Raw genomic sequence first — 26,430 nt, forward strand, 5'->3', positions numbered from 1 at the left:
ATTCATATCTCACAGTAGCTGAAAGAGAAAAGAACAATCCATTTCCATCTCAGCTGCAATGTTTCCCACTGCTTGTGGAACAGGTCATGCTCAGAGCTTGAACCAGCAGGATGGAGGTGATGAGGCCATGTCAAAGATGCTCTGTGTGCTCTGGCAGGATCTGATGTGTGTTGACTGCTTTATATTTCTCTTTTTGTAAGCTTTTAGAGTAAGATGAGCTATCAGGCATGCAGGTCTGGGGACCACGGGAGCAGTTTGCTGCTGGCAGTGATGGTGTGTGTCTTTGCTCTGTGGTTTTGCAGCTCATGCTGTAGTGGAAATGCTGAGTCACAGCTTGAAGCAGTGATTGAGCACCTGGTAGGAAGGCAGGGCCAACCCAGGCAGCTCAGGTGTGTGCAATGTACCGGGGTGATTGGAAGGGGTGGAGCCAGGATGCATCCCTTCCCAGCCCTCATTTAAGGGTTGGCAGTGGAGGTGAGGGCATCTCACTGGAGATCCCTCCATACCTGAGGCCTTCCAAAGGTAAGCAGCTTTTTTTCCTTCATTTCTGCATCCAAGGATGCTGCATTTGGGCTTGTTCACATTTGTTGCAGCCAAGACTTTGCCACCCCTCTGTTATCCTGGTACTTTCCATCCTGTTATAGCATTATACACCATGGCTGGGAGGAGAGATGAGAAGTGCAGGCATGTTGCTGTGTCTCTGGTCACTTCGGATTCAGGGTCTGCTCTAAATGTGTTAAAAGGGCATGTTTTGAGGCTGGCAAGGACAATTTTCATGTTATTTTGCTTCTTCCCCACTTCTTTCAGTTCTTCTTTTGCTAAGTGCTTGCAAAACAAATTACAGTCAATTTTCCCTCATCAGGGCAGTGCTTCTCAACCCACTGTGTGTTTTTGTTTGTACGTGTTAATGCATCCATCCTCACTGTGCTGGTCATGAGGAAAGGCACTTTGCTGGGTGATCAGCCATCTTTCACTTATTCTGGCCCTTAGGATTCAGGATCAAAGGAGAGTGGCATAATCACCTCCTTCAGTGGTGACCATTTAGAGAAATAGATCTAATGTAGTATGGTTCTAGCAACAAAACCTGTGTGTGAGCACAGATGGGAAGATGGTGTATCTAGAGCAGTATGGGTGTCACATGGACCTTGCCAGGGTAGGTCTTGGGAAGTGTGTGTAGGGACAGAGTTCTCCAACTTAAGCTTATAGGGATATTTAAAATACCACTACAGTTAAACAAAAGCTGGTGTTTCTCTTCCCTAACTCAAAGAAACTTCAGCTCATGAAAACATTTCTCAGGGGTGCGAAGTTTCTGGGGTGGGAAGTTTCCAAAGAATGATTTGATTTTTGGTGAATCAGCAAAGCAATAACCTGTAGGGACAATTCCTCAGATCCTGATCCTGGAGATCTCTCACTTGCTGCTAGAGCTCCCTTTTCCAGAGTGGCAGCATTTGGAGGCAGCTACTTCAGCTGACAGAACATCCCCTCGGCCCACCCTCAGTGAGCACTTTAGTCAGGTCTTGAATCATGTAGGATCTCACTTCACCATGTCTCATCTCTTCCCTGTGACTCCATTGATTAAGGGCTTGGCACAAAGTATTTGTGGTTCCTCCCACACCAGTGGTGTAACAGCATCCTGGGGTCAAAATGCTGGCTTGCATCTTAGCTCTGCTTCTCGCTGCCCCATCGTTTTCATTCTGCAGTTATCTCTGCATCAGTAATGAAGTAAAATCTGAGTGCAGTCTCTTCAATAGTTGGGTCTTGAAACATTTTAACTTCAATATTTGGGCTTTAAGGGATTGATAATATTACCTCAAGGATGAAATCTATGCAATTTCTTCAAAATAGGAGTGGAGAAGGAAAATGAAAGTACAGGTGGATGTGTGTGCTTCTACCATCACCTTTATTAGAGCTTACTATGAAAAATACCCAGGAAAATGTAAAATCAGAGGATATTGCACAGTCACAGGGGTGCTGCAAACCTGGGTAAGCAGCTGTGCCTGCTGCCTTTATGCCATCATTGCTGAAGTATTTCTTTCAGCTTCCCTGTGCTCACCAAAGCACACAGTGGTTGGTTTGGCTCCATCTCCTGCTAGCTTTGCAGATATACAGCTGATTTAAAGAACTGCAAGACTGACAGTAAGTGGTGTTTGGAGAAATAGTTGGATCACACATATGGCAGGGGAGAAATCCACAAAGAGCTGTGACATACAGACAGCAACCCTTTCTCCTGTCCCTGCCACTCCCGGGGTGTTCCTGGGTCAAGGACCTGTGTCAGCTCCCACACAGCTGTTTTCCTACATCCCTTGCTCAAACTTTCAGTCCTCAGGATAGTGCAATTTCCCCAAGCTGTCCCCTTTGTTTGAAAATGCCCTTGGTTTGGGCTGATCCTGGAGCAGGTTTGGGGAAAGAGCCCCAAAGTGTTAAGGTTTTGGGACAAACCTGGAAGCTCTGTAGCTCCTATCCCACATTGTCAGCAAAAACCATCCTGAACTCTGAGCTCCTTATCTCCTGGCAGCGTAAATATTTTCTACATGAGCAGGAGGGAGGATGGATGAATGCATTTTTGCAGGAAAATGTTACAGCTTTGGGAACAGGGACTTCAGAGCCATCCTTATCCATGCTGGCAGTGGGGCTGCGTGCTGGAGGAGTGCACTCACCCTTCTGTGTCAAAGAGGGAAGGATTTCAGCCAGCTGCTCTCAGGGCATCCATTGCTCCATGCTGCCTTTCCTCCCTATGCCAGCCTGGTTCCTGGCTTGGGCACCAGCAACTCAGAGCACCCCAAAGGCCTGCAGGGTCATTGCCCTTAGTGGGGAGTCTGTGCTGGGAATATGAATAATGACAATTAATAGTGGTGAGGATATGAGTAAGGAGGAGGCTTGGTGCAGCAGCACAGGGAGACATTCAGCCCCATCCCATCCAGCTGATGAGGTTTCTTTTGTTTTGTCTCTAAAAGAAACAACATTTTATCCCTATTTTGTCCATATTTGGTGTAATCGGATCGCTCCCTTCATGCATTCATTTCCTGCCTCTGGGACACTCAAGCTATTCTTATTTATTTTTCCATGGGTCTCTCTGTTCCTAATTACTTTGTGCTGATGCTGTGGGAATATGCTGAGGCTGTGCCACCTCTGATATGCCAAATGGCTTTGTGATACACAGCAGTGCCCCAGCACCTCTCCAGGTATTTCCTGCCAGTAGTTTGCTCTCTATTCCTGATGTTGGTTGTATGATAAAGCTGATTTCTGATTTCTGGTAGTTTTAAGCCTAGGGAGCAAGCAGGCAGAAAGCTTGTGGTTTTGGTTTTATTTTTTAATAGCAGTCAGTGAGGTTCTGCTGCACTAGAGATGAGAGAAACTGGTGGTGCAGAAAAAGCTCTCCGTATGCTCACAACAAATAGCTGATGCAGATCTGCTACTGCTGCTGTGGTAACAGCTGCTGAGCTTGTTGTCTAAGAAAAAGCACTTCATTATTTTCTTTATTTGCCAGACATCAAAATCCTCCATGTGTGGGAGGTCTGTCCTAAACCAATTTTATTTGGAGAAGCCTAGCAGAAATGCTTGTAGAGAAATGAGAGCAGAGAAACGTCTACTGAGAAAGAAATGGAAGTAAAAATAATATATATATTATATAAGCATATGGTTATGTAGCCTATGTATTTATATGTATGTTTAATTTAAACTAAATATAAAACTTAGCATGCTGTTCTGCTCCCAGGATTAAGCTGTGGGTTTTAAAAAAAAATAAACAGAAAGGGGGGGAAAAAAACTGACCCAAAAGGTCCATGTGATTCTTATCTGGATAATTTAATTAATTTCCTAATGTAAACAAGGACTGGCTGATTTCCACCCCCACCTGCATTACCCCAGCTCTGTTGCTATGAAATGGTTGATGTTATGAAAAAATACCCATTGTTCAGGTTTTTCTGATGTTCTCTTCTTGTCTGTGTGTTGCAGTTATTTCTTCCTGTGAAGCCCATGGAAGGAATGGGCTTCCTGGGCTCCATCCTTGCTCCAGCTAAGCCCAGAGAGCACTGCCACTCACATGGCAGAGCACTTTTCCTCCAAATCCAGCTGTGCTTTGCTGAAATCTCAGCCCTTGTTTCCCCACCTCTTGCTGAATGATGCTGTCTGTCTGTTAGGCTGTGTAACAACACATGACGCTGCATTAAAAGGAAGAGAGAGATAACAAGGTAGCACAGCCCTATTGACTTGATTTTGTTTCTGGTTGTTACATTTAATCAGGATAGTTTTGTTGTGTCAGCTTCATTTAAAGGATGCACTGCCATATAAAAGGGCAATTAAAAAAAAAAAAATAGATGGAGATGTATTTTTGAAATACAACTCAGTCACAGTTTGTTTTTCTTTTTTTTTTTTTTTCTTAACTGTGCTGCAAATAGTTATTTTGTGTGGTTGTTTTTTTTTCCCCCCCAAATTCTTGCAGCTTGATACGAAGAACACACTGCTTGTTGAATGCAGCATGAACTTTCAATCCTCTAACCACCTTACATAAGTGTTAGCTGCCCTTTGGATTTCCAGCAGAAAAAAAAAAAAACAAAAAAAACAAAAAAAAACAAAAAAAAACAAAAAAAACACATAGGCACCTAAGGCTGCTGCTTGAAAATCAGCAGAGGATCAAGTGCTCAGGGGAAATGGCTCCCAGCTGCTTGCTCTGCAGCTCAAGGGCAGCTACTCATGCTGTCACACACTGATCCAGTTTTAGGTTTGCATCTACTCAACACAAACCTTGAGAGAGAGCAGTGTCTGGCAGCTGGCAGCCTTGGGACACACCAGCTTGTGGCATTTTCTGACCATAACCATCTTTCATAAATGAAATCCAAAGCAGCAGGCTGGCTCCTTTACCTCTGCTAGAAAAATGAAACAAATGGGCAGAGCAGCAATTACTCAAGCAGCTGTTCAATTGCTGCATCCTCTTATCTCCTGTTAAGAACAGCTGTTCAAACAAATTGGAAAACAAGTGACAAACTTCCACGTGCTCTGGGGTCTCATTTATCATCCCCTCTGCACTTTTTGTTTAGATTTAGGTAGCACAAGAGGGTGTTGTGGCTGGTAAAGTACTGCTTTGTGCTTTGGCAACTCTCAAGTGCAACTCTCAAGTCTGTCATAAAACTTGCCAGCAAAAGCAGTGCTGAAATAAATAATCAAAAATCCATAAGGAAATGTTTCAGCTTAAACTAGCAGCTTTCTTCAGGCAAAAAATCTCAGTGTTGCAGCCTTCATGCATCCCTGTTATAAACTAGCATAGCAGAATCCACAGTGTTAACTCCCTCTAAATACCCAATTCTGGCTTAAAACCCACTCTATGTGGCTGTTCCAAAGGAAGCAGCTGCCTTCATGCAGCCTGAGTACACCATTTAGCACTGTAAAAGTCCCAGAATTTTGCTGGGTGAAGGGCTTAGTTCTGCTTTCCTACCTGGCCTTTCACTGATGTCATGTTGAACAGCTTCAATTTCTAGCAACACAAATAAAAACTCAAATCAAATGATTCTCTATTAATTACATTAATTACAATTTAAGAGGAAAAAAAAAAGAGCTTGAAAACTAACCATGCTCTGTCAAACAGAGTACAAAATCTTTATTCACCAATAAGTTAAGTGTTCTCATAAATAGATGTTCCTTTTGTACGCTGTATTGAGCATGAAGCTAAGCTTCTATTACTCTTCAGAGTCTGATCCTTCTTCATCTTGACTGATCTGGAAGTAGCGTAGTTCATACGTCTCTTTGTCAGATGCAACAACACGAAGCCAGTCACGAAGATTGTTCTTCTTGAGGTACTTCTTGGTGAGATATTTTAGGTACCTTAAAAACAATAATTATACATTAGAATTTTTGCCATTTAACATTCCTTACTAATGTCTGTACTCCACTTGTGCCATGGCTCTAACAGGGGGAACGGTGTAACCTTTATGTGCTGAATTTTCCAAGGGGTGATTCCACTTAATGCATTAATTACAGCAAGAAATCACAAATTATTGTGTGTAGCAGATAACAAGCCTACATTTTAATTCCTCATATATATAAAAGACCTTATTTAATGCTTCTTGACTACATAGCTCGTTGCCAGTACCTCCAGAACCACTTCTCTCTGCTCTTAACCTTGTTCTTACACAACAGATATTGGCAAACCTGTATCAGAAAAGTGAAAGAAGGGGTGGGGAAGGAACTGTACCCAGCTCAATGCACTGATCTGCTGCATGCTACAACAAACTAACTGTTGGAAAGCTTCAGTTGGCTTAAGGGGGTCTCTTGCCACAACACATATCATGTACACACATATTTTAATATAACTATTTAAGTAATAAAACAGCCACTCGTGATATGAATTCAGCTGTAATTTTAAAAAGCATATTTCCAACAAGCTACATAAACATTTCTGTATTACTATATCTGTATTAGAAGAAACATTAATTTGTGGTTTAAGACTTGTCCTTTAAGTTAAGTTGTTTTCTTTTTAATATCTAATCCTATAAATCTGTTTGAATTGTATATTTTGCTAATATTAACACGCACTATGAAATATTAGCTATTTGCTAATATGTATTAAATCTGCCATATTCAATGTACTTATCACTTTTCAAATCCCACTACTCTGTAAATACAACAAAAAGAAATCCAGTCAGACCTTTTAGAAAACTGCTTCTCAGATGTCACTGTGATTTTGTTCTTCAAACGTTCAATGTGAACAGTGTTCCCCAAGTTTCCAGTTTTTCCATTGACCTTAACCTTCTCCTTTAGGAACTGCTCCTGTTTTGACATCAGAGAAGAAACAGAACACTAGGGAAGGGCACCCTAGGTATGAACTAGGGAAGGGACCCTAGTCATGGAGTAATATTAAATACCACTCATTGCCACGAGTAAGCATCTGCAATGCTGTAAGGCTTCCCAGCATGCAAGTAATTAAAAAGTGACACAATCACAGAAGTGTTTGAGCTGGGAAGGGCCTTTGAAGGCCATCTGGCCCTGCAGTGAGCAGGAACACCCGCAGCTCCATGGGGCGCTACCAGCCTGCGCTAGGCAGGGACAGGGCACCCATCTTATCACCTATACGAGGTACTTAAGCCCAGGAAACGTTCAGTAACTGCTGTCGAATTAAAAAGCAGCTGACGTTATTTACATTCTGGTTTATCAAAGGCTGCCGTACCGCACGAAGCGCTACCAGCACGAACGCGGCCACCACTTACAAAGTTCCCGGAATCAAAGATTCCATCTTCAACAGGATGAGTCAGGTCGAGGCAAAACTTCCACGTCGCCTTCTTAGATTTCCTATCTTTTTGCTAAAAACGAAACGGCAACGACACCAGCGTCAGCTCCGCTCCACAAGAGGCTGTTCGCCCGGCCACCTCCCGCCCCTCAGCGCCACAAGAAAGCAGGGGGAGCCGCACCGTCACCCGGACGACGGCCCCGCTGCAGCCGGCTCCTCCCCGGCACGGGGCCGCTCCCCGCCCGCCGCGGCTGCCCGGCCATTGGCCTCCGCCCGCACTCACCGGCCCCATGCTGCCGCCGCGACGCGCTCGCAGAAAGGAAGCGGCCGGGCGCACGCCGCGCTCTTATAGCCGGCCGTGACGTCGTGACGCATGCGTACGTGTGACGTCATGACGCACGCGCGAGGCGGAGCGGCGCGGCCAGAGGGTGTCGGGATGGCGGGCGGGGCCGCGGCTCCCTCAGGCGTTGTCCCTCCCGCCTTCCCCCAAGGACGAGTCGTAGGCGGCAGCGGAGCGAGTTACCTCTTTATTTACTCTAATTAATAATCATTAGGAACGAAAGCAATTCTCTTTTTCTCGTACAATTCTAGGCCGAGCTTCTCTAGCGTTAAAGTGTTCCTCGTTCGGAAAGCACGGGGTTGGCCCGCAGGCACAGAGCGAGCGCTGACTGCAAAGCTACAGGAGGCCCAAACCACCCCACAGGACCACCGGCCCACATCCCCCCAGCAGCCCCGTCACCCCAAGCATCGCCCCCCTGCCCCCCAGCACTGAGATCTTGATTATTTCTGGAGCAAAGCACACAGCGACCGCTTTCACCTCATTGTGGGTGTGGTGTAAAACAGCAAGGCGCCTTCTCAAACACACAGACAGCCCCGGGCCTGCAGCTGCCTCGGGGCACAGCTCTGAGGGGAATGAGGCTTCCCCACACAGGGAATGGGGCTTCCAGTGACACAGAGCCAACATTCAGACCAACACAGCAGCTCTCGGCTCACAGAAGTTACTCCCATAGGCACCAGAGCTCAGTGCCTTCGGTAACTTGTGTGTGAGATATGCAATATAGCCTTAAGGTCATCTGATCCTGACATTTAATTCTACCGTAACAAACTACATTCTAATCACTCAAGCAAAAAAAAAAAAAAAGTGGGATTTATTGAATTCTGAATTCTGTAAGACTGACCTGCAGTAACCATAAGAGTTTCAACTGTCAACAAGTTTGACTTCTTTACAGATTCTGTAAAATTACCTGTATTGTGAAGCTACAGACTGTGCATCGTTTCTGAGTACATCATGGGTTAGAAAAACCTGCGAGAGGCTTGAAAGCAGTTACATAAAAACAATGAAATTCAGCTAACTTCTTAAAAAAAAAAAAAAACAACAGCCCTGAGAACATGGCTCAACTAGCAGGAGCCTAGTTGAAAAACCACCATTAGAAGCAACAAGTTGAAGGATCTGTTGAAATCTTGAAGTATTACGTGCCAACATTTGAGGCAGGAAATACTGCAGTCTTTCCAATTCTGTAAAGTAGTATGAGAAACTCAATGAATTGGAGCCATAAAAAAATGCATTGTTTGGAGTGGAAATACTTGTCTTTACCTCCTAGTCATCACAGCCTTTATTTTAAGCAATTGCATGAGCTATCAGAAGCTTAGTTTTCTATTTTGATACAATTTGTTTGAGAGTGTTAAAGACAATACTACAAAACAAGTAGTCAGATGATGTTTGTTTTAAACTAAAGCTACAAAATAGGAATTTTCCTAAGCATTTGCTTGGAGATCTTAAAAATATGCATCTATATGGACTACTGATAACAAAGTTGTTGCAAATTATTCTGACAGTAGACTGAAACATCTTACCTTGGAAAAAGTGTCTCAAAGACGTGTTCTAATTTAGAAGCAACTTTCAACCTTACTAAAACTTGGAGATTATGCTTAAGACTCATGCTTATGTATTATTATCTATGGGAAACTTCATGCATGACGAGGCAATGCTATGCACTTCCATTGTGTTTGAAGTACGTCACAAAAGACAACTAAGTATATAAGAACAAACCTATATTGAAGTACTGAATCATTTAGGTCTTGCAGAACTGAAGGTTGCAATAGGACATCCTTAAGCCCCAAGGAGGGTTCTTCCAGCAAGCTGGAGGTCATAAAATCTTGATCTTTAGATTGCCTTAGTACCTGAAAACTTCAGTCAGGCCAGGATCCCACTTGTAAAAACAGGATGGAAACAGCCCCTGTCCTCGAGAACTTACACAGTCTTAGTAAATACTTAAGAAGTCTGTGGGCCAGTGGCATTGAACACCTGTCTTACAACAAGGGTTTGGGGGGACTGATAGGCACCTGAAAGCAGACTGAAACCCTACCAGAACAACAAATCCAAGTCTTTTAGATTTCAAGCATTTTTGAAAGCTTTCATAATGATGACTCCCCATTGGGCTGCTGATCACACCAGATCAGCTTACTGTTAAGACTATGATCAATGGTTTCAGTCATCTTCAACCCCAACAAAGCCTGTCCCTTAGATACTGGTATGGAGAGGCAGGAAAGGACGTAGCGCGGAGCTGCTTCTACTGTTAGGTTTTTAAGGGCATGCCTTCTGAAGCCTTTCAATAGTTTGGATCTACAGCTTTTAGAAAGCTGTAAAGGAGCTGTTCAGAGAGCTCACCTGCAACATGCACTGTACTAGGTAAGAGCATGCAGCAGTATCCTACTTCTGCCAGGTGTCCCAGGTAACTGTGCTTTATTACCAGAGTATATTTATTGCTGTCTTTACCTTCACTGTACTGCTCTCCATCATGAGAAGTCTATAAAGAACATGCTTTTGCCCACTACATTAGACTTCCAAGATTTGCCAAGCCCTACCACAGTATGTACAAGGGCAGTTCAGGACAGTTGCCATGAGCCCTTCTGGGATTAGAGAGTACAAGTTGGAAACACTTTAAGCAGTAAGCAGCAGTGTTAAGCCTGACTCTCACTGCCAACAGTTTGAATTGTGCAGATTGCCTAACACAGCACACTAGGTGTTCACAAGTTGTCCTACATCAGCCGATAGCTGCTGAAACTTAAGGCAAGTCCATGAAATGTTTTACCCACTGTGAGGAGAGATTGAGCCATGGGCTAAGAAGTTTCCCACCTATGAAGAGTCTTTAAGTGTCTGAATTCAAGTTGAGTGCTATAATCAAGAGTAAGCTAGCTAGTTATCCCTTCATGACTAGTTCTGTAAAGCTTTGTGTTTGCCTGTTAAGCTACTAAATAATTAGAGAGGCATGCATGTGTGTTTCAATGACTCCAAATTCCTGGGGATAGGAGCTAATTTTTTCAGCTATCTAGTTACTTTTATAGTTAAGTCATGGTTGTTCAGCATTGTTTGTCAAGTCTGTATTTTAAAAAGACAGTAGTTCTATTAAAAAAAAGAAAACCACACATGCATTTAGTTTAGGCTCAATGCTACAATTTGTCCCACTTTTCAAAAAACATGTGGTCATTGCGCTACAAAAATATGGTCTGAACCTGAAGATTGAAACCTAAAGCTGGAAGCACTGCAACAGATTCCCATGGAGTTTGTCACCCTTTTATAGTTTCAGATAAATATAATAAAGGAGAGCAACTGAACTGTGTTTTTTTTCTTTTTTTTTTCTTTAAGTCTGACAAAGGCCTCGAGTGAAAGTCTATAGCTTTAGCATCCATCCTCACCTTGACCTATCTATGTCTCATCTACTCAAAACTCAACTGCCTGCCTAAACCACAGGTAGGCTTTGACACCATTTTAACGTTACAATAAGCCAACAAGTTGGCAAAAAAGAATACAGAGGTAATACAGTTAAGTTGCACATGGCCACTGGGGCTTGGTCAAGCCAGCTGGCATTTTTGATCACTTGAGTTTCTTGGTCTAAAATTTGTGATTGGTACCTACAGTTCTGCAAGAGTCCCAATCCACAAAATATTTAAGATTTAAAAAAAAAAAAAAAGCTACTTTTATTGTCAGTTCTATCTAAACATGTCAAGAAAAATACTATTTGTGCTCTAGGTCACTTTATAATCCTAGATACCTACTAGCTTATCTAAAAGCCCCTGAATACTGTATTTTGTCTGTTCATACAGACAAACACTGTTTTGCTCAAGCAAATAAAAAAATATATCCACTAGTAACACCTGAACGGTTTCTTAGATCCATAGCTGAAACCCACAGGAATGTTAAAATAGTTACAATTAAGGAATTAAAATCTCAGTGATTTTGAAAACTGCCAGTTAGCCTGCAACACTAATCCAGAATCCAGCACTGCTTTGTAACAATTCAAAAAAGAAATGAGGTTGCTTGTGAAGGCCAGAGCTTTGGTGACAATCAGAACCAAATTTAAAGATCTGTGGTTTATCCAGACCTGAGCAGTTGCCCGTGCCTGGCGATCCTCTTTATTTGCAAGGCTTTATGGCTACAGCACATTCTTCATTCATTGCACTTATGACGGATATCTGGAAGAAAAGACACACAGGTTAGTTCCAACCCCACACAGAGGAACCGCTCCTAGAATTACAGCCAGTCACACTTCAAGGTGCAAGATCGTGGCACCTCAAGACTCGTTCTCAGCTTCAAGCTGTTTCTACAGCCCAGATTATCTCACAAAGCTCCACACAAGAAAGAGTGGAAGCTCCAGTCTACACTAAGCAGATGGCACCATTAGGATTTATCCTGACATATCTGAGACTCAAATCATTTCACTGTCAACAGAGCCAGGTTTCAGTGCCATACTGCGTGCCCCAACTTGCCAAAAAACCAATTCCCATGTTTCTAACCCCTTATCATGAAATAATACAAATAACTACACAATGAAGAACATTTATTCTGATGTCAGGCAAGGACAATTAAAATATCTCTCTTCTTGTCTGCTTTACTCTATTCTTACCTGCACATCTTCATTGGCATTGAATTTTCCTTCGATTTCTTTTCCCAGATCACCTTCTGGCAGCTTTAGATCCTCACGAACTTCGCCACTTTCTGTCAGCAGGGAGAGATACCCATCCTGAATCCCTATCAGCTGTGAAGAGAAATTTCATTTTTAGGAAGTTCAACATCAGTATCACTAGCAGGCAACAAGCAAAGACAAGCAGAAGGCACAGTTAGCTGTTACACTAATTCTTTAGTACTACATCAGTAACAGTTAAGAATCTAATTTAATTTGCCTTGTGAGGTTGGTGGCACAGTAAGCAGGAGATTTCTATTCAGACAATTCTGACCATTTTGACAGTTGAGTAAATGTTTCTGGTTCAGCAATGCCACATCTAGACGGGCAAGCCTGCCAAACCCTCAGTTCTCTGAGGGCAACATTATTTCATTAACTGACAAGCAGTTTTGTGGTAAAAAATACTTTACTTGTAGTGTTAGGACTTTTAGACTTATTTAAGTGTGGAAAGATAACATTAACTCACCTGATAATCATTCCTCTTTATATTTGGGACATCCATGTTATGAGTTGATGGGCAAATATCTTCATATTTTTTCCCATTGAAGATATCAATACCAACCAGGTGGACCTACAAGAAAAAAGACAGATCAGTTACTGTCCATCCTATAGAAGCCAAATGCCACTGAAATCAGTACTGCTGGCTCATACAGGGCTTCTAGTCTTTTAAAAGCTGACATGTGAGACAAGATTCTCCTCAAATCCTTTGCTTGCTGTGCGAGAGCAGCCCAAACCCTAAGAGAAGGCCCCTAAGGTGCCCTTTCACATTTCAGATCATCCTTTAAAGGAAATGAGTGAAGGCTACAGCCTTCGCCTTCCATCACTTTACAGTACAAGGTAAAGCTCAACGTGGTTGACTTTTGGTTTGTGACTGTTTAAAGAATATTTATTTCATGTTGTGTGAAACAGAACAGGGCTGGTGACAACAAGAAGGTTAAGGAAAATGGAAGTGGCCACGTGCTGAGATGAAAGCAGCTCCCACCTCCCCTGATGACTACAGCAGCTGCCCAGAGCAGCGAGCACGTGGATTAGGTTTACAGCCCGTCCTGCTCAGCTCCTTTCACTCTTACAACTGGTTCAGTATTTAGGAATACTATGTAAGTCCGGAGGAAAAAAAAAAAAAAAGCCATGAAGTGCAAGGAGAAGAATAGTGGGGAAAAAAAATAAAACAGCAAAGGCTTGGCAGCCTCTAGCTTGGACAAATGCTAAATACTTCATAGTCACACGAGGCCGTGGGAACTTGAGAATCAAACGAGCCCCCGTCTGTAGATACGTCTCACCGGATGACTGCAGGGCAGCCCAGCCCGGACAGCTGCAGAGCCAACTGCTGGGGCAGCACCACGCCGCGTGCCGGGGAGCGTCGCTGGGGCAGCCGGCGCGATCCAACCACGCCCTGGGGATTTCATCAGCCCCTTCCAGAACTTACCCTGCCCCGCCACCGCAATTTATCACCACCGCCGCGTAATCCTTCCGACAATCCGCGGCGGGGAGAGCCCCCGGCCCGGCCCGGCCCTGCCCCCCGGCCCTCCCCACGCCCGCTCGGGGCGGAGGACACGCGGCGCCGCCGCTCACCTTGGCGTGGCCGTGCTTTCCCGTCTTGGAGGTGGACATCTCCACGATCTTACACGGACGCCCCTTCAGCACCACAAAGCCGTTCTTACGCAGCGCCGAGCACTGCATGGGATAGGTGGACGAGGCGCCGGCGTCGCCCGTCGTGAAGTCCAACTCGTCGGCCATGGCGGCGGCTGCGGGGCTGCGGGGAACGCACAGCGTCGGTCCGAGCGCGGGGTTCCCCCCGGTTCCCCTCCCGGTTCCCCCCTCGCCCTGGTGCCGGAGAGCCGCGCTCCGCCCGCCACGTGCCCGCCCTCGGGGCCCTCAGCGCCGCGGCCCAACCGCCCTCGGGGCCGTTAGCGCCAGGCCCGGAACGGGCGGGAGCGGGAAAAGGGAGAGGGGAAGCGTTCCGACGGCCCTTCTTACCTGCGGAGCGCGGCGGGGCGGCCGGGAGGGCGGGCGGGGGCACGGCGCCGCGCACACGCGCCCGACCACTGCGGCGGCCGGCGGGAAGGGGCGGCGGGCGGCGGGCAGCGCGCGCACCACGCCCCGCGTCCCGCCCCCCCGCTTCCGCTCGCTTCCTCCGCGCTGATTGGCCCGTCCCGCCTCGTCCCGCCCCGCCCCTCGGCCCTCGGCCGGCCACGTGCGAGGCGCTACGGAGAGCGGCGCGGCTCAACCGGCGCCAAGCGCGGAGCTCGGCCGCCCGGGGGCGCACTCGGAACGGATCGGAGCGACCGCACCGCCGGTCCTGAGGGGGGCGCTGCGGGCTCGGAGTGCCGTGGGCAGAGGCTGCCGGCTGCGCCGTTCTGTGCCGGCTGATGGGCGGTGCCTGGGTCGCACCGTTAAGTGTTCGTGTGGCCATGCGCCGCGATTGCTTACCGACGGTGTGCGCTGAGTTGCGCGTGCTCTAGGGCATCTTGGCTTACGATGAAGTACTTCACGAGAGAGCTGCCGGCTCTTCTGAGCGCGCAGTGCGGCAGGAGGGAGCCAAGCAGAATGATGGTTCATTTCTTTGAGTGTCAGGTTGTGAACTCGGTTCATTTTGTACAATTAAGAGATGAATTGGGTGTGCCCCGAGAGATCTCCTGTACTAAACCACAGCTTTTTGCTGAGGTGCAGCTGTAGATGGATGATATCTCTTTTTTAGACACAGCAGCCTTTATCAGAATTTCATTAAAAAACCTGAAAACAAGATGCATCAGTCATTGCTTGCAGGCATCGCTCCTGTGTCCGGATCAGCGTTTATTTTCTGAAGCGTGTTTCTTGGCTGTACTGGTGTACAACAGCAGCAGTTTGGTGTCAAGGCACGTTTGTAACCATCAGGGCCTCTCATCTTTACATGTATTTCTATCTTTGCAGGTGTGCTCAGAGCACTGCACACCTGGAGTATCTCTTCTTTTGAGCAGGCTCAGTGCATTATCGATCTTCAGCTCTCCTTCTCAGTCTTTATACCGGTCATGCAGCAGAAGTGAGCAGTGGTCAGGGAGCTTTCGGAAGGTTTAAAATAGCAGAGAACTTGTTCGTACACCGAAGAAGTTTCTGGTGCCCTTAAGCACCTCATTAAAGCCCAGCTTTAGCCATTTTTCAGCCAGCTCTGGGGCAAACACGCAGCCGAGTTGCAGCAAACTCGACACAACACAGGAGGCATTGCTCGCCTGGCACATCGATCCCCCCCACAGGACAGTGCTGGGCTCAGCAGACCCTCCGTGTTCCTGCATATGGTCTGAACCAGATGAAAGAGCCTATGCTGTGACCTTGCCATAGGCATTGCACTCTGCTCCAGGCACTTCTTGAGCGCTGCCATCCCCCCCCTGCTTCTCCCAAGACTGAGCTCAGCACCAGCGGCTTGTCCCGTGTTTGTGATGGTCTTGAGAACGGGATTCTGGGATGTCCCTGCAATGATTAGGGGCTGTGTGTCCTGGGACGCTTTCAGCTCCCATCACTCTGCCTCTTCTTGCTCCCTGGTCGCTCTCGAGTCATGCGCTCTGCCTGGCTGTGCAGATGTGACTGGGCAAGGTATGTGCCCTGCTGGCAGAATTACCCTGGGCGCACACTGCAGGTATGAGGCAAGCAGTGTGACAGTGCCAGGGAACACTGAGCCAGCTGGAACCAGCTGTAACTTGCACCAGGAGGAGGAGATATGCATTGCAACTCTGCTATTCGCTCCTCCCAGGCTGATGCCACGCGAATACCAGGATATGTGCCCCACGGGGAGCCCTGCTTCTGACCCCCAATCTGCTCTCCTGCCTTGCAATTCCTCGGCCCCTGGAGGTTTCAGTGGAAGATAAGGACACAGAGCACCATCAGACCCTACAGCGTTGGTCCCTGCATGTGCAGTGCTTCAGCTTCATCCTCATCAGCTGTTTGAGTCGGGAGAGGGAGGGCACCTCTTCTCCATGATGAAAAACAAGTTGAAGCGAGGCAGAAAAATCAGTGATAAATGAGTGTGGAAAGTGTTAATGGAGCCAAATGTCCCGAGCTTATTGGATTAGGAAAGTCAAACTAATTTTGAAATTACGCCTAGAGTGTGGGAAACTAGATATTGTTCACCATTTATCTGACATAACAGAAGAGTCTTAATGGCTGTCATCTCAGCACATTAGGAAAACACTGTCGAAGCTCTTGCTGACAAGACGCTTTCTCAGGGGCTATTAATTATATTGTGTTATTAGCTAACCATGGTACAGGAACATATTTTGCATGTTAACTAAAGTGTAACGACCATTTAGCTAATAAGTATGACTCGGTCTTTTAAATCTTAATGATTAGCAACTTAACAAAACTGTAACACAGAGATAAAAATAATGATTGAACAAGCTGTGTCATAAGAACAAGTTTCAGCTGGAACTCACGTGTGACAAGGGCAGATAACGTGCTAATTGCCAGCCTGATGGGACAGGGCAGACGTAACATATCTGCAGATCTGACCAACCCTTGTCACCCTTTCCTGCACCCCCATGCTCGGTAAAAGTACACTGCGATAGCTCAGCCTGGCATATCAGCTCCATCCCTCCCAGCAGCACGGTGAGGACAGGGATTGCTGAAGTACTGTGCAGCTCCCAGCTCCGCCATCCTCTCCATGTAGCCACCCCCACAGCAGCCACTAGCAGAATTGATTGGAAACATCCCAGGATAACCAAAATACCATCTGTAGGGGGTGATACAGCTGAAAGAATAATATTAAAAAGCCCAAAGGCTCAACTCAGCACTGACCAAGCAAGGGGAGAACCCGTTAGCTCTCAGGAGTCCCAGTGTGCTGGCAACAGGCTGTGGAAAAGCACACAGGGGGAAGATATATTTCTGCTGGTAACCATTTTTACACTCATATTACCCAAGTGGCTCTGAACCCATGGTGAAGTTCAGGAATACACCTATGGCAGCGTGGGCTTTGTTAAACTGATGTATGTGCTACATTACAACCAGCAATTCAGGCTTTTAGTTGTCATTTATTTGGTAACACAGAGGAAAACAAAGGCTGCCTGGCTCAGTGTCTTGCTAAACAAATGATACCTCACCGCTGCGTTATTCATTTTGGACACAGTCCCTCCTGAAGGCACCGCTGACTGATGCTCCTCAGGCATCTGCACAAAGCTCAGCTGCATGCCACCAGAGATGTTTTGCAGCTGCACAGCAAACGCCACCCACAAATGTGCCCTCCTGTCTAGAGATGGACACGTGTCTGAGATGTACAGAGGGGAGAGACAACAGCACAAGCCAGCACACACTGCAGATGTTGTTCATGGTCACCTTTATGTAACAGACACAGATAACACTGCTGTTATTGCAGGCGTTCCAGGAAATCTCCTTCTTCACTGAACACATGGGGCCAATGCTGGTCCTGGTGAACCTCGTGCCTGCACTTCCAGTCGCTTGGAAAGAGCCAAAAATTTGCAAAGTCTGCATGGGAAGGAAGTTCAGGCCCAAAGAAGGGAACGTGAACATTCCCATCACAGCCACTGCAGTACTTGTCATCGCTGTGAGCTCACTGTGAGCAGCACTGATGTTTCTTCCTAAATAAATAGTGGGTATCTATCCTGAGAAGCTTGCTAGAAGGCCTTGTTTCACAGCAAGGAATATACAAATCTTAAAGACTCAAGTAACAAAATCATTAATTGTTACAGTTGATCTAAACTCTGTACAAAAAGACAGAGTGCAGCGAGAGAAGGTGACCTGGCAATCGTCACACCATGGGAGAGATGAAACTGAGAGGAACAGCTTCCTACAAGGAAAGAGGAGAGAAATAGTCTGCAACCACACATATCAACCCAGACAGAGTTTCTTAGTTTCTCTGAGAAACACTGAAAAATGATGGACATGCTTGAGAAGTGGGCACATGCAAAAAGTTCAATATGACCAAATGCAAGATCCTCTTCCCGGCTCAGGGCAATCCCAAGCATGAATACAGGCTGGGTAACGACTGAATGGAGGGCACCCCTAAAGGAAAACACTTGGGGGACGAAAAAAGGATGACTGCGAGCTGGCAGTGTGCACTTATAACTCAGAAAGTCAACTGTACCCTGGGCTGCATCAAAAGAAGTGTGACTGGCAGTGCAAGGGAAGTGAGTCTCTTCTCCTGTGAGACTCCACTTGGTGATGAGGCCCTGGCACAGGCTGCCCCAAGAAGCTGCGGATGCTCCACCTGTGAAGGCATTCAAGGCCAGGTTGGATGGGGCTTTGAACCTGATCTAATGGGAGGTATCCCTGCCTATGGGACTGGATGGACGTTACGGTCCCTTCCAACCCAAATCATATTATGGATCTGTGCGGCGTGCTGCTAACACTGCTGCACTAGCAGGTATTTTCTCAAGGTTTCAGATCACTCAGCAGGAGCAGGCAGAACGCATGAGAAGAAGAGGTGAAGTCATAAGGCTCAGCATCACCCAACCCCTTTTTCCTTCATTCCAGCTGAGTGATGATCCTGTTTCATGTAGTGCTTTGCCAGCTAGTAAGATCATCCTGTCACAGTGCAGTGGGACACAGAGGCACACATGTACGGTGTTCCTCCCATTCTTTCCTTGGCTCTTCCTGCAGCTCAGCTGTGCCAACAGTTTCAGAGCAAAATGCCAGCTTGGCACCTGTGGCTGGATGGTGCAGGCAGCGCTGTGCAGTCCTGCGAGTTGATGTGTCCTCCTGTGCTGGCACCTGCAAGGTGTTTGTGAAATGAGACTTTTGCCTATCGTTTCCTTCTGCATCCCTCCTTCCTGTGTGTGTGGCCATGCCTACGCCTCCTCGCCACCATGCAGGTCTTCCAGCTCCGTCATGGATTTGGCCGGGAGCTTCTTGCGGCGGAATGCAGCTGCGATCTCCTCAAATGACTTTCCTTTCGTCTCAGGTACTTTGAGGTAGGCAAACAGGAAGAAGACCAGAAGGAGGACGGCGAAGACAACGAACACATACGGTCCGCACAGATCCTGCAGTGGGGCAACGAGAGCATGGCACAGCCATCAGATCACAGCACGGCTTATCGTCACCCCTGCCTGCATAGCCTCGGAGATCCGGGGGACGTGTCCCACTATTCTGCCTTGGGGACCTCACCCGCCTCATGTTGGTACTGTTTTAGGGAGGTTTCTTACCGCGATGTACTGGAAGCACATCCCCACGATGAAGTTGCAGGCCCAGTTGCAGAAGCCAGCAACGGCGATGGCGGCGGGACGCGGGCCTTGGCTGAACAGCTCAGCTACAATGAACCAGGGGATGGGCCCAGGCCCAACTTCAAAGAATATAACGAAGAGGAAGATGGCGATCATGCTGACGTAACTCATCCAGGCAAACTGGCTCTGCAAGAGGATGCACTTGGTGTTATGGTTCCAACATGCTTCCCATTAGTTATTGCTAATTAATTAAGTTTCTTTTTCAGAAATCACTCTTTATTCAGACTGTAGCCTGTAGGGGCTGCACATGCAGGACACAAAGGGTGCAATGTCCCCGGGTGCTACATCACAAAAAACAGCTCCAGCTATTGCCATTTTGTCCCTTCTAGGGACAAGTATTTTCCAAACCTCTATGAGATGAACAATGCAGAGCTTTCACCTTGAGGAATGCTTTCTCTTCTTCTTGCAAATTACAGAGAAAAAGTGGAGATGAAGCCTTACCAGGAGTGCAAGTCCAATCGTCATGGCCACGGCGCTGATCAACATGCCCATCAGACCAGCCAGGAACAGCGAGCGCCTGCCTGCCTTCTCCACCAGGAAGACCTGCAGAAATGCATGTATGATCAGTCCCTAGCAGCGCTGCTCTTAGGAGGGTCTGTTAGCAGCAAACAGCTCGTTACCACCACTGCACCTCAGTCCTGCTCTTTTAGCTGATGTGGTCGAGAGACCACTGCACCTTGCCTGTGTGGCAGCTGGAGTCAGAAGTTTTGCCCTGGCGGCTCCCAGAGTCCTGCTTAGCTGGTAGCCACAACGCTCAACTTGATCCTTCAGCACTTCTTGGAGTCTGGTGACCTCATCCAGCTTCTGACATTTGTATCTGTACCAACAGCATCACCCAACAAGGAGATGGAGGTAGCTCCAGATGGCAACAAACATTACTTGCCCTGAGGTACCCGACATCAGCCTCTGAAGCTGCCTTTTCTTCCCGTCCACTTTAAAGGACGCTTGTGGCCATTCCCTCAACCTCAGACATCTCCTTTTCCTGTAATTACGGCCAATGATTTACACTTCCAGGAGATGGTGTCTGTTCTGGAGACAGGTCACCCTACTGACTCATGGAGTTGCAGAGCCTCCGCCTCCTCTCCCCTTGCCAAGATCTGCCTGTCTGTCAGTTATTCTGCCTTTTAGTCAGGGGCTGTCATTCATTGACAGGTGTGTGTAACTCTTTAAGTGTTGATGGCCAAGAGAGCAAACGTCCCCAGGGTAGATGTGGAATTGCAGGAGACCGTCTGAGCTGGAGGCAGACCTCCTCCAGTGGCACAGCCTCTGTGCCTCATTTCACAATGAACACTCATGGTTTTCCCTCTGCACGGGACCTGCAATGGACTTTCTCTAAAGAAATTTCACGCCAAGTCCTCCTACCTCCGCAGGATGGGCTGAGACCTGTATTTCTGCATTGCATCTAGTCCCACTTCCTTGTGGGTAAAAGTCCTTTACTCCCTAATGTGCTCCAAAGATATGAGGGAGGTGGTCATGCTTGGCCTTTCCTGCTCTTCTTATAGTAATAATCACATTAAAAAAAAAGAAGTCTGCTGATTAGAATTGAATTAATGCTCCCAAGAGAGAGACATGGATGGGAAGGCTGGGGAAGCTGGAACCACCCTTTTATTGCTGCAGAGCATTGCATAGATCTGAGGAGGATAAGTGCTCTATTTGTTTATTGCTATGAAGTAGCCTTTGGATATCGATCATGCAGGCACTGTGTGCATGCAAAGGAAAATCTGAAAGACCAATGATAAGAAGGAGCTTATGAGCTCTCTGCTCCTGGGGCAGATTGGAGCTATGGAATCACAGTCACAAATCTAACTGTTGTTTGGGGCTCAATGCTGATCTACCTGAGCTTCCCTGAACAAGATGATGCAGCTGTCATTCGTAAAGCACTGAGCAGTGCTGTCTGACAGCAAGGATTTTCCAGAGGAGGGGATGCCCAGGGAAGGCTTCTCCCCTGAGGTATGCACGAGCAGCTCTGCAAAAGCACGACCTCCAGCCCCTGCTCCAGCATAAAATCAAGTTTCAAAATCAAATCTCAGCTCTCTCATTTTGGGAATCTAGGGCAGAAATATTTACTTACGGAGATAACTGTGAAGACTGTGTTCACCACTCCAACGCCAATGGTTGCATAAACTGGTTGGCCAACACCGGCTCTCTCGAAAATGTTTGTAGAGTAGTAAAAGATCTATCAAAATGCAGCAGGATGAAGGATTAGGTAACAGGGCTGCTGTAACCGTCTGTTCACTTGAAGGAAGGATTTATCCTGCTTGGCCTGACATTTGAAGTTATTTAATTGTGATTAATCTTTCAACTTTTAAATTATTTATTGTGATAATTAAAGCCGAACCTTTCGAAAGAACCTGAGGAAGTTAAAAATCCTATTTAAATTTCCCCCCTGAACTATTACATTTTCACTTTTGAAAGTTCTCCTCCACCCATGTTTAATCTCCAGAATTGGATTGCCAGCGCTGCCCGTTGGAAACAAATACCATGATAGGTATGAGGTTTGAAGAGCTTTTTTTTTTTTTTTGATATTATAATATTGAAATGACCCCAATGTCTCCCTTCTCTCAAAGAATAAGGCAGTTCCTATCTTGTGGAAGTGAAGAACAGCAGAACAGTGTGGATTTCTTTAACATTTTTGGGAGTCTCACCGCGTTGATGCCTGAGAACTGCTGCGATATCTGAACCATCAGTGCCACGATCACAGCCTGCCGGTACTTGGAGGAGCTGAACAGCTGCCCAATGGACACTCTCTTTTCGCTGGCAGCTTCTTGCTTTTCCTTCTCCATCTCAGCAATCTCTTTCATCGGGTCACAGTTTCCTCTGAGCCTTTTCAAACCTGAAGAGAAAGTTCAAAATTCTTTTCTTGTATTACATTAGCGAAGGAGCCTTCTCTGGCCAAAACAGAGGTGCACTGATAGGTAACACTACGGGTGGTGTAAGAACAGTCAGGTGAACCCAGAATTTCTCTTACTTTTTTTGGCCTCCTCCACCTTCCCCAGCTTGATGTAGAGATAGCGGGGGCTCTCGGGGCACAGCAGCAGCAGGAAGAACTGCAGCAGAGCAGCCACCCCAGACAGCCCGAGCAGCAGCGGCCACAGCTCGTCGTTGCCAAGGAGAAAGTCCAGACCCAGGACCTGGAATTATGGAGGCATGTTGGAAAGCAGTGAGAGATTTCCAAAAGATGCGTGGGCAGCATTTTTCTTTGCACTGTTTGCAAAGCATTTTCGTAACTGCAGCACAACAAGCAGGACCTTGCCACCTTTTTCCCAATTTATTTTATTTTATTATTTTTTTTTTTTTCAGGAAAGAGTAAGAAGAGACAGTCTTTTGGCTACGTCACATGAGATGAACTCATGGATGTGGGGACACCCAACACAGTGCACGGTGCTCCCTGCTCCCTACCCCTCTGACAGAGCCATCCTTAGATAGTGAGTATCTCATGCTCAGCATCCCGTCTGACTCTGACCAGATGTCTACCAAAATCTCACGTGGGTGGGCAGAAGACCTTGGGGTGTTTCACACCTCTGACTCAGGGCTGGAGTTTAATCCCATTCGGGCAAATTCTCCTTCAGTTTTGGAATGGAACATGAAAAATTTCTCTAAGGTTCCCCCATGTATCCCCTGCTATCTGTCATGCTCTCTCTGGTTCTGTGGCTTTCCCTTCGTACCTGGCTGATGAGGATGCCTGTGACGATGGCCAGCTGGTGCAGCGTCCCCAGTGCTCCTCGGAGGGCAGTGGGAGAGACCTCACTCACATACATGGGCACGAGGCCGGAGGAGAGCCCTGCACGGAGCACATGAGCATCACCCCTCTGTGAGCAGCAGAGACCTCTCCCCAAACAAGAAAGGAGGATGGAGCCCGAATCCCACATCCAACATCCTGCGTCTGTCATTTCACATACCGCACGCAGCATCCTGCATCCTCCATCCCACATCTCATATCACACATCCCATATCCCACACCCCACATCCCATCCAGCCCAATCCCTTTCAGGGCTGTTCAGGTGCACATGCACACGCACAGCCCAGCACGGGGCAGAGCTCTGCTGGGAGCAGTTATCACAGAGCAAAGAGCTTTCTTCAGGCTTTCCTTGACCCATCAGAACACACCAGTAACAGCGATAACAAAATGTGTTTCTAAGCTAATTCCAATGTAATTCCGTATTATCTGCCTGCTATCTTTGCCTCACTACCCACAGCACTGCTGTACTATCTGCAGTCTGGGTGTAGATTGGCTGTTGTCTTGGAAACCTGTTAAACAGCACAACTAACAGCACGCTCATGGGACAGTCACCACCAAGGCTGATCCTGAAGTCTGAGGCACTGCCCAGGAGGAGGATCCAGCTCCCTTCTATCATAATTGATTTTATGATGGAACTGACCCAAACACCCCTGCGGAAGATCCTGGATTGAGAAGGATGAGCATGGGGGAAAAAAACCTTTATGAACTAAAAAAAAAAAAAAAATATTGCAGAAATTGAGAAACCCTCCTGGTTCCTGCTGGCACTCACCGCAGTACAGCCCTGTGATCGCCCGCCCGGCGATGATGAGGATGTGTGAGGGGCCCAGCTTGGCCAGCCCCATGAGGAGGTTGCCAGCGATGGAGAGGACGTTGACCACCAGCATGGCTTTCACCCTGCAGGGCAGCAGAAATATCAGTGGGGTGCAGGGAAACCAGGGGTTATAGCAGATGGCAAACGCTGCTGAAATGCCCTCTCTTTTTTGGCATGGAAAGGATGGGATCGGAGTGTCCGTAAGGGTTGCTCAGTGGCTTCTTGGTTGAGGGCTGAGCACTGAAATAAAACACCCAATCTGTAATTTAGGATTTTAAAAAGCCAGACCTCTGGGATGTTTGGAGCACTGTTTTGGAGGTCTGATGTTTTTTTAAGTGAATTAGACAAAATAGCACAAGTGGTATTTCTGCAAGAAAGAAGAACGTTTTGGAGAAAATTCAGACATAAAGGCTTACACTGCACTAATGCAGTGCACTACGTTTGGACTTGAAGATCCTTATATTATGTGCTTAATTATTTTGTGCTTCTATGAATTTGAAATTCATGGAGAGGAGTTGGAGAGTGGGGACTCACATGCCTGGAGAGCGCACGGGAGCAGGAGGACAGATGCTAAATTCCAGCTCCGGGCTCTGCGTAAAGCCATAAATACCAGGGAAACGAATCTGGTCCCTCCCAGCCCTCAAACCCCACAGGGATTTGCCCAACAAAATTATGCTGAAAACCTCAATATTTTAGAGCACAAAGCAGAGACTTATAGCGGGCATGCAGTGACAATTCAGGTTGGGTGATGCTTTTTGCTCAACTGGAGCCAGAGGCAGCTGCTCACCTCCCCAGCCGGTCGCCGATCCAGCCCACGGTGAAGGAGGAGATCATGCCTCCAACAGCAAACATGGAGACGGAGAGTGACCAGTACATGGTGAGGATGTGAGGGGACACGGCGGGGTCCTCAAAGCCAGCTGAGGGTGGGAGCGTCCCCCCAGAGCTGCCCCATGCCTCTGTGCCTGGGACGGTGACATTGATAGAAACATCATCCCCAGAGGTGTTGGTGGCATGCCTCACCATGGGGATGGCACCCAGCACTCGCCCATAGTGCGCTTCTATCACCTGCAGCAGGCAAAGAGGAAAATGCCATCAGCTCAGAGCTACAGCCACCCCTGGGCTCTGCTGTGGGGATTTTTCACCCCAGGACCCTGCTGGGCACGTACCTTCTGCGGGGCGTTGATGACACCCAGGCTGTAGCCGTACTGGAAGAAGCCCAGCACTGCGGTGAAGACGGAGAGAACCAACGTTCCTGTGAGGTGCTGGGAGGGAGCAGAGCACAGCCTCAGCCCCAGCTGGGAATAACGTAGCCCCAGGACAGACCCATGCCCCCACAGCACCCCTCAGTGCAGCTGGGAGGACACACCAAGCTGCTGGCTTTCAGCAGTGCTGGTGAGAGTACTTTTTTCACTCTGCCACAGTTGAAATTATCCTCTGAGGTGACAAAGATCTTAAAAAATAACCCCCCGACCCCTCTGCCCTGGCTCTGTACATAGACATTGCAGAGCAGTGAATTAAGAGGGGGTATTTTTGCTGGTTGCAGTGTTGGCATGCAGCAACTACCAACCCTGGTGCTGCTCTCCCTCCAAATCCCAGCGCCCACCACCACCAGCAGTTACCTTCTCTGCCTGCATTTTGCTTTTCCCATCCATCCCCACTCCTCCGGACACCGTGCTGAGCTGCTCCCGCTTTCTGCAGAAGGGACAGCAGGGGCAGCACAAGCGGCCGTGCTGTGGGAGATGGGACTATATCACCTCCGGAGTTAATGAGAAACCCGTCCTCCTGGCAGTTCTCAGCTCAGAGCCAACCCATGCATTTTGGGGGGGCTGAATAGAAGAACGAGGACTCTCTGAGGGCAGAGAAGGGATGTGGGCAGTGCAGTCAACTGAGTTTGGGCTGTCCTATGGCACCGTGCCATGCTGGGGAGCAGGGAATGCAGCCACACACAGGAGTTCAGCACCTGTGCTGGCTTCTGTATTGGATTTATCGACTGTATCACAAAACTTGCTGAATTTTACAAGAAGAAACCTTTTCCAGCACATGGAACAAAGATGCTAGGAAACGAGTACGTGTTTTATTTAAACATCACTTGGCACCTGCTTTAAAAGATACCTGTGAACAGCAAACGTATACGGATGCAGATGTGTCCAGGTGTCTGTGTGTACGTAGCTGCAGCCCTCCCTGCAGTGCCTGCGCACGCCGCGTGCGGGCATTCGGAGCGCTCAGAGAATTGCTGTGTGCAGACACAGAGACACGGCGCAGCCAAATGACCCGAGCACCACCATCACCCCACCGTTACCCCGAGCAGCCCGTGGTGGTGTGAGCGCACAGCCCCGCTTGCTGTGATTGCTGATGCTGTCCTGCAGATCGGACTTTGCACAGTGCTGTGGATCTGGTCTGAACTGGTACTGCTCGGCTCTCTGCTGAAACCCTGCGTGGCACGGGTTGGAACCCCACATGCCAACAGGTGCTGCTGCCTTCCAATGGGTTACGGTGAG

General features: G+C 47.5%; 3 protein-coding genes across 3 annotated transcripts; all 3 read right to left on the bottom strand.

The window, feature by feature from the left end:
- Positions 1 to 5,568: 5,568 nt before the first annotated feature.
- RPL22L1 (ribosomal protein L22 like 1) lies at positions 5,569 to 7,630 on the bottom strand. Its single transcript, XM_031614556.2, has 4 exons — positions 7,503 to 7,630; positions 7,200 to 7,292; positions 6,641 to 6,762; positions 5,569 to 5,817 (listed from the first exon to the last, which is right to left on the bottom strand). The coding sequence occupies exons 1-4, from the start codon at positions 7,509 to 7,511 to the stop codon at positions 5,673 to 5,675; spliced, it is 369 nt and encodes a 122-aa protein (XP_031470416.1). The 5' UTR covers positions 7,512 to 7,630; the 3' UTR covers positions 5,569 to 5,672.
- Positions 7,631 to 7,732: 102 nt separating this feature from the next.
- On the bottom strand, positions 7,733 to 14,247 carry EIF5A2 (eukaryotic translation initiation factor 5A2). Its single transcript, XM_031614555.2, has 5 exons — positions 14,158 to 14,247; positions 13,753 to 13,933; positions 12,647 to 12,751; positions 12,124 to 12,255; positions 7,733 to 11,692 (listed from the first exon to the last, which is right to left on the bottom strand). Exons 2-5 carry the CDS (start codon positions 13,915 to 13,917, stop codon positions 11,633 to 11,635), a joined length of 462 nt encoding a protein of 153 aa, XP_031470415.1. The 5' UTR covers positions 13,918 to 13,933; positions 14,158 to 14,247; the 3' UTR covers positions 7,733 to 11,632.
- Positions 14,248 to 17,462: 3,215 nt separating this feature from the next.
- Positions 17,463 to 25,695, bottom strand: SLC2A2 (solute carrier family 2 member 2). The gene is made up of 11 exons (XM_031614572.2): positions 25,552 to 25,695; positions 25,099 to 25,194; positions 24,720 to 24,997; positions 23,891 to 24,015; positions 23,048 to 23,163; positions 22,351 to 22,513; positions 22,028 to 22,215; positions 21,454 to 21,558; positions 19,824 to 19,925; positions 19,305 to 19,508; positions 17,463 to 19,142 (listed from the first exon to the last, which is right to left on the bottom strand). Exons 1-11 carry the CDS (start codon positions 25,582 to 25,584, stop codon positions 18,951 to 18,953), a joined length of 1,602 nt encoding a protein of 533 aa, XP_031470432.2. The 5' UTR covers positions 25,585 to 25,695; the 3' UTR covers positions 17,463 to 18,950.
- Positions 25,696 to 26,430: the final 735 nt, after the last annotated feature.

The sequence above is a fragment of the Phasianus colchicus genome, chromosome 10 (assembly GCF_987193195.1).
Source record: "Phasianus colchicus chromosome 10, bPhaCol1.hap1.1, whole genome shotgun sequence".
NCBI lineage: Eukaryota > Metazoa > Chordata > Aves > Galliformes > Phasianidae > Phasianus > Phasianus colchicus.

Bases quoted from the DNA above. Each gene is read 5' to 3' on its own strand.
- RPL22L1 (XM_031614556.2), bottom strand. The intron at 6,763-7,199 runs GTAAGTGGTGGC...ATGTCAAAACAG, and splicing joins TCTTTGATTCCGGGAACTTT to GAGCAGTTCCTAAAGGAGAA. The intron at 5,818-6,640 runs GTCTGACTGGAT...ATTGTTTTTAAG, and splicing joins GAGAAGCAGTTTTCTAAAAG to GTACCTAAAATATCTCACCA.
- SLC2A2 (XM_031614572.2), bottom strand. From the start codon at position 25,584: ATGGATGGGAAAAGCAAAATGCAGGCAGAGAAG. The intron at 19,926-21,453 runs GTAAGTAAATAT...GCATTTCTGCAG, and splicing joins CAGTCTTCACAGTTATCTCC to GTCTTCCTGGTGGAGAAGGC. The intron at 19,143-19,304 runs GTAAGAAACCTC...GCCCCACTGCAG, and splicing joins TGTGCTTCCAGTACATCGCG to GATCTGTGCGGACCGTATGT.
- EIF5A2 (XM_031614555.2), bottom strand. From the start codon at position 13,917: ATGGCCGACGAGTTGGACTTCACGACGGGCGACGCCGGCGCCTCGTCC. The intron at 12,256-12,646 runs GTGAGTTAATGT...TTCTCTTCACAG, and splicing joins TAAAGAGGAATGATTATCAG to CTGATAGGGATTCAGGATGG. The intron at 11,693-12,123 runs GTAAGAATAGAG...CTTTTCTTCCAG, and splicing joins ATGCCAATGAAGATGTGCAG to ATATCCGTCATAAGTGCAAT.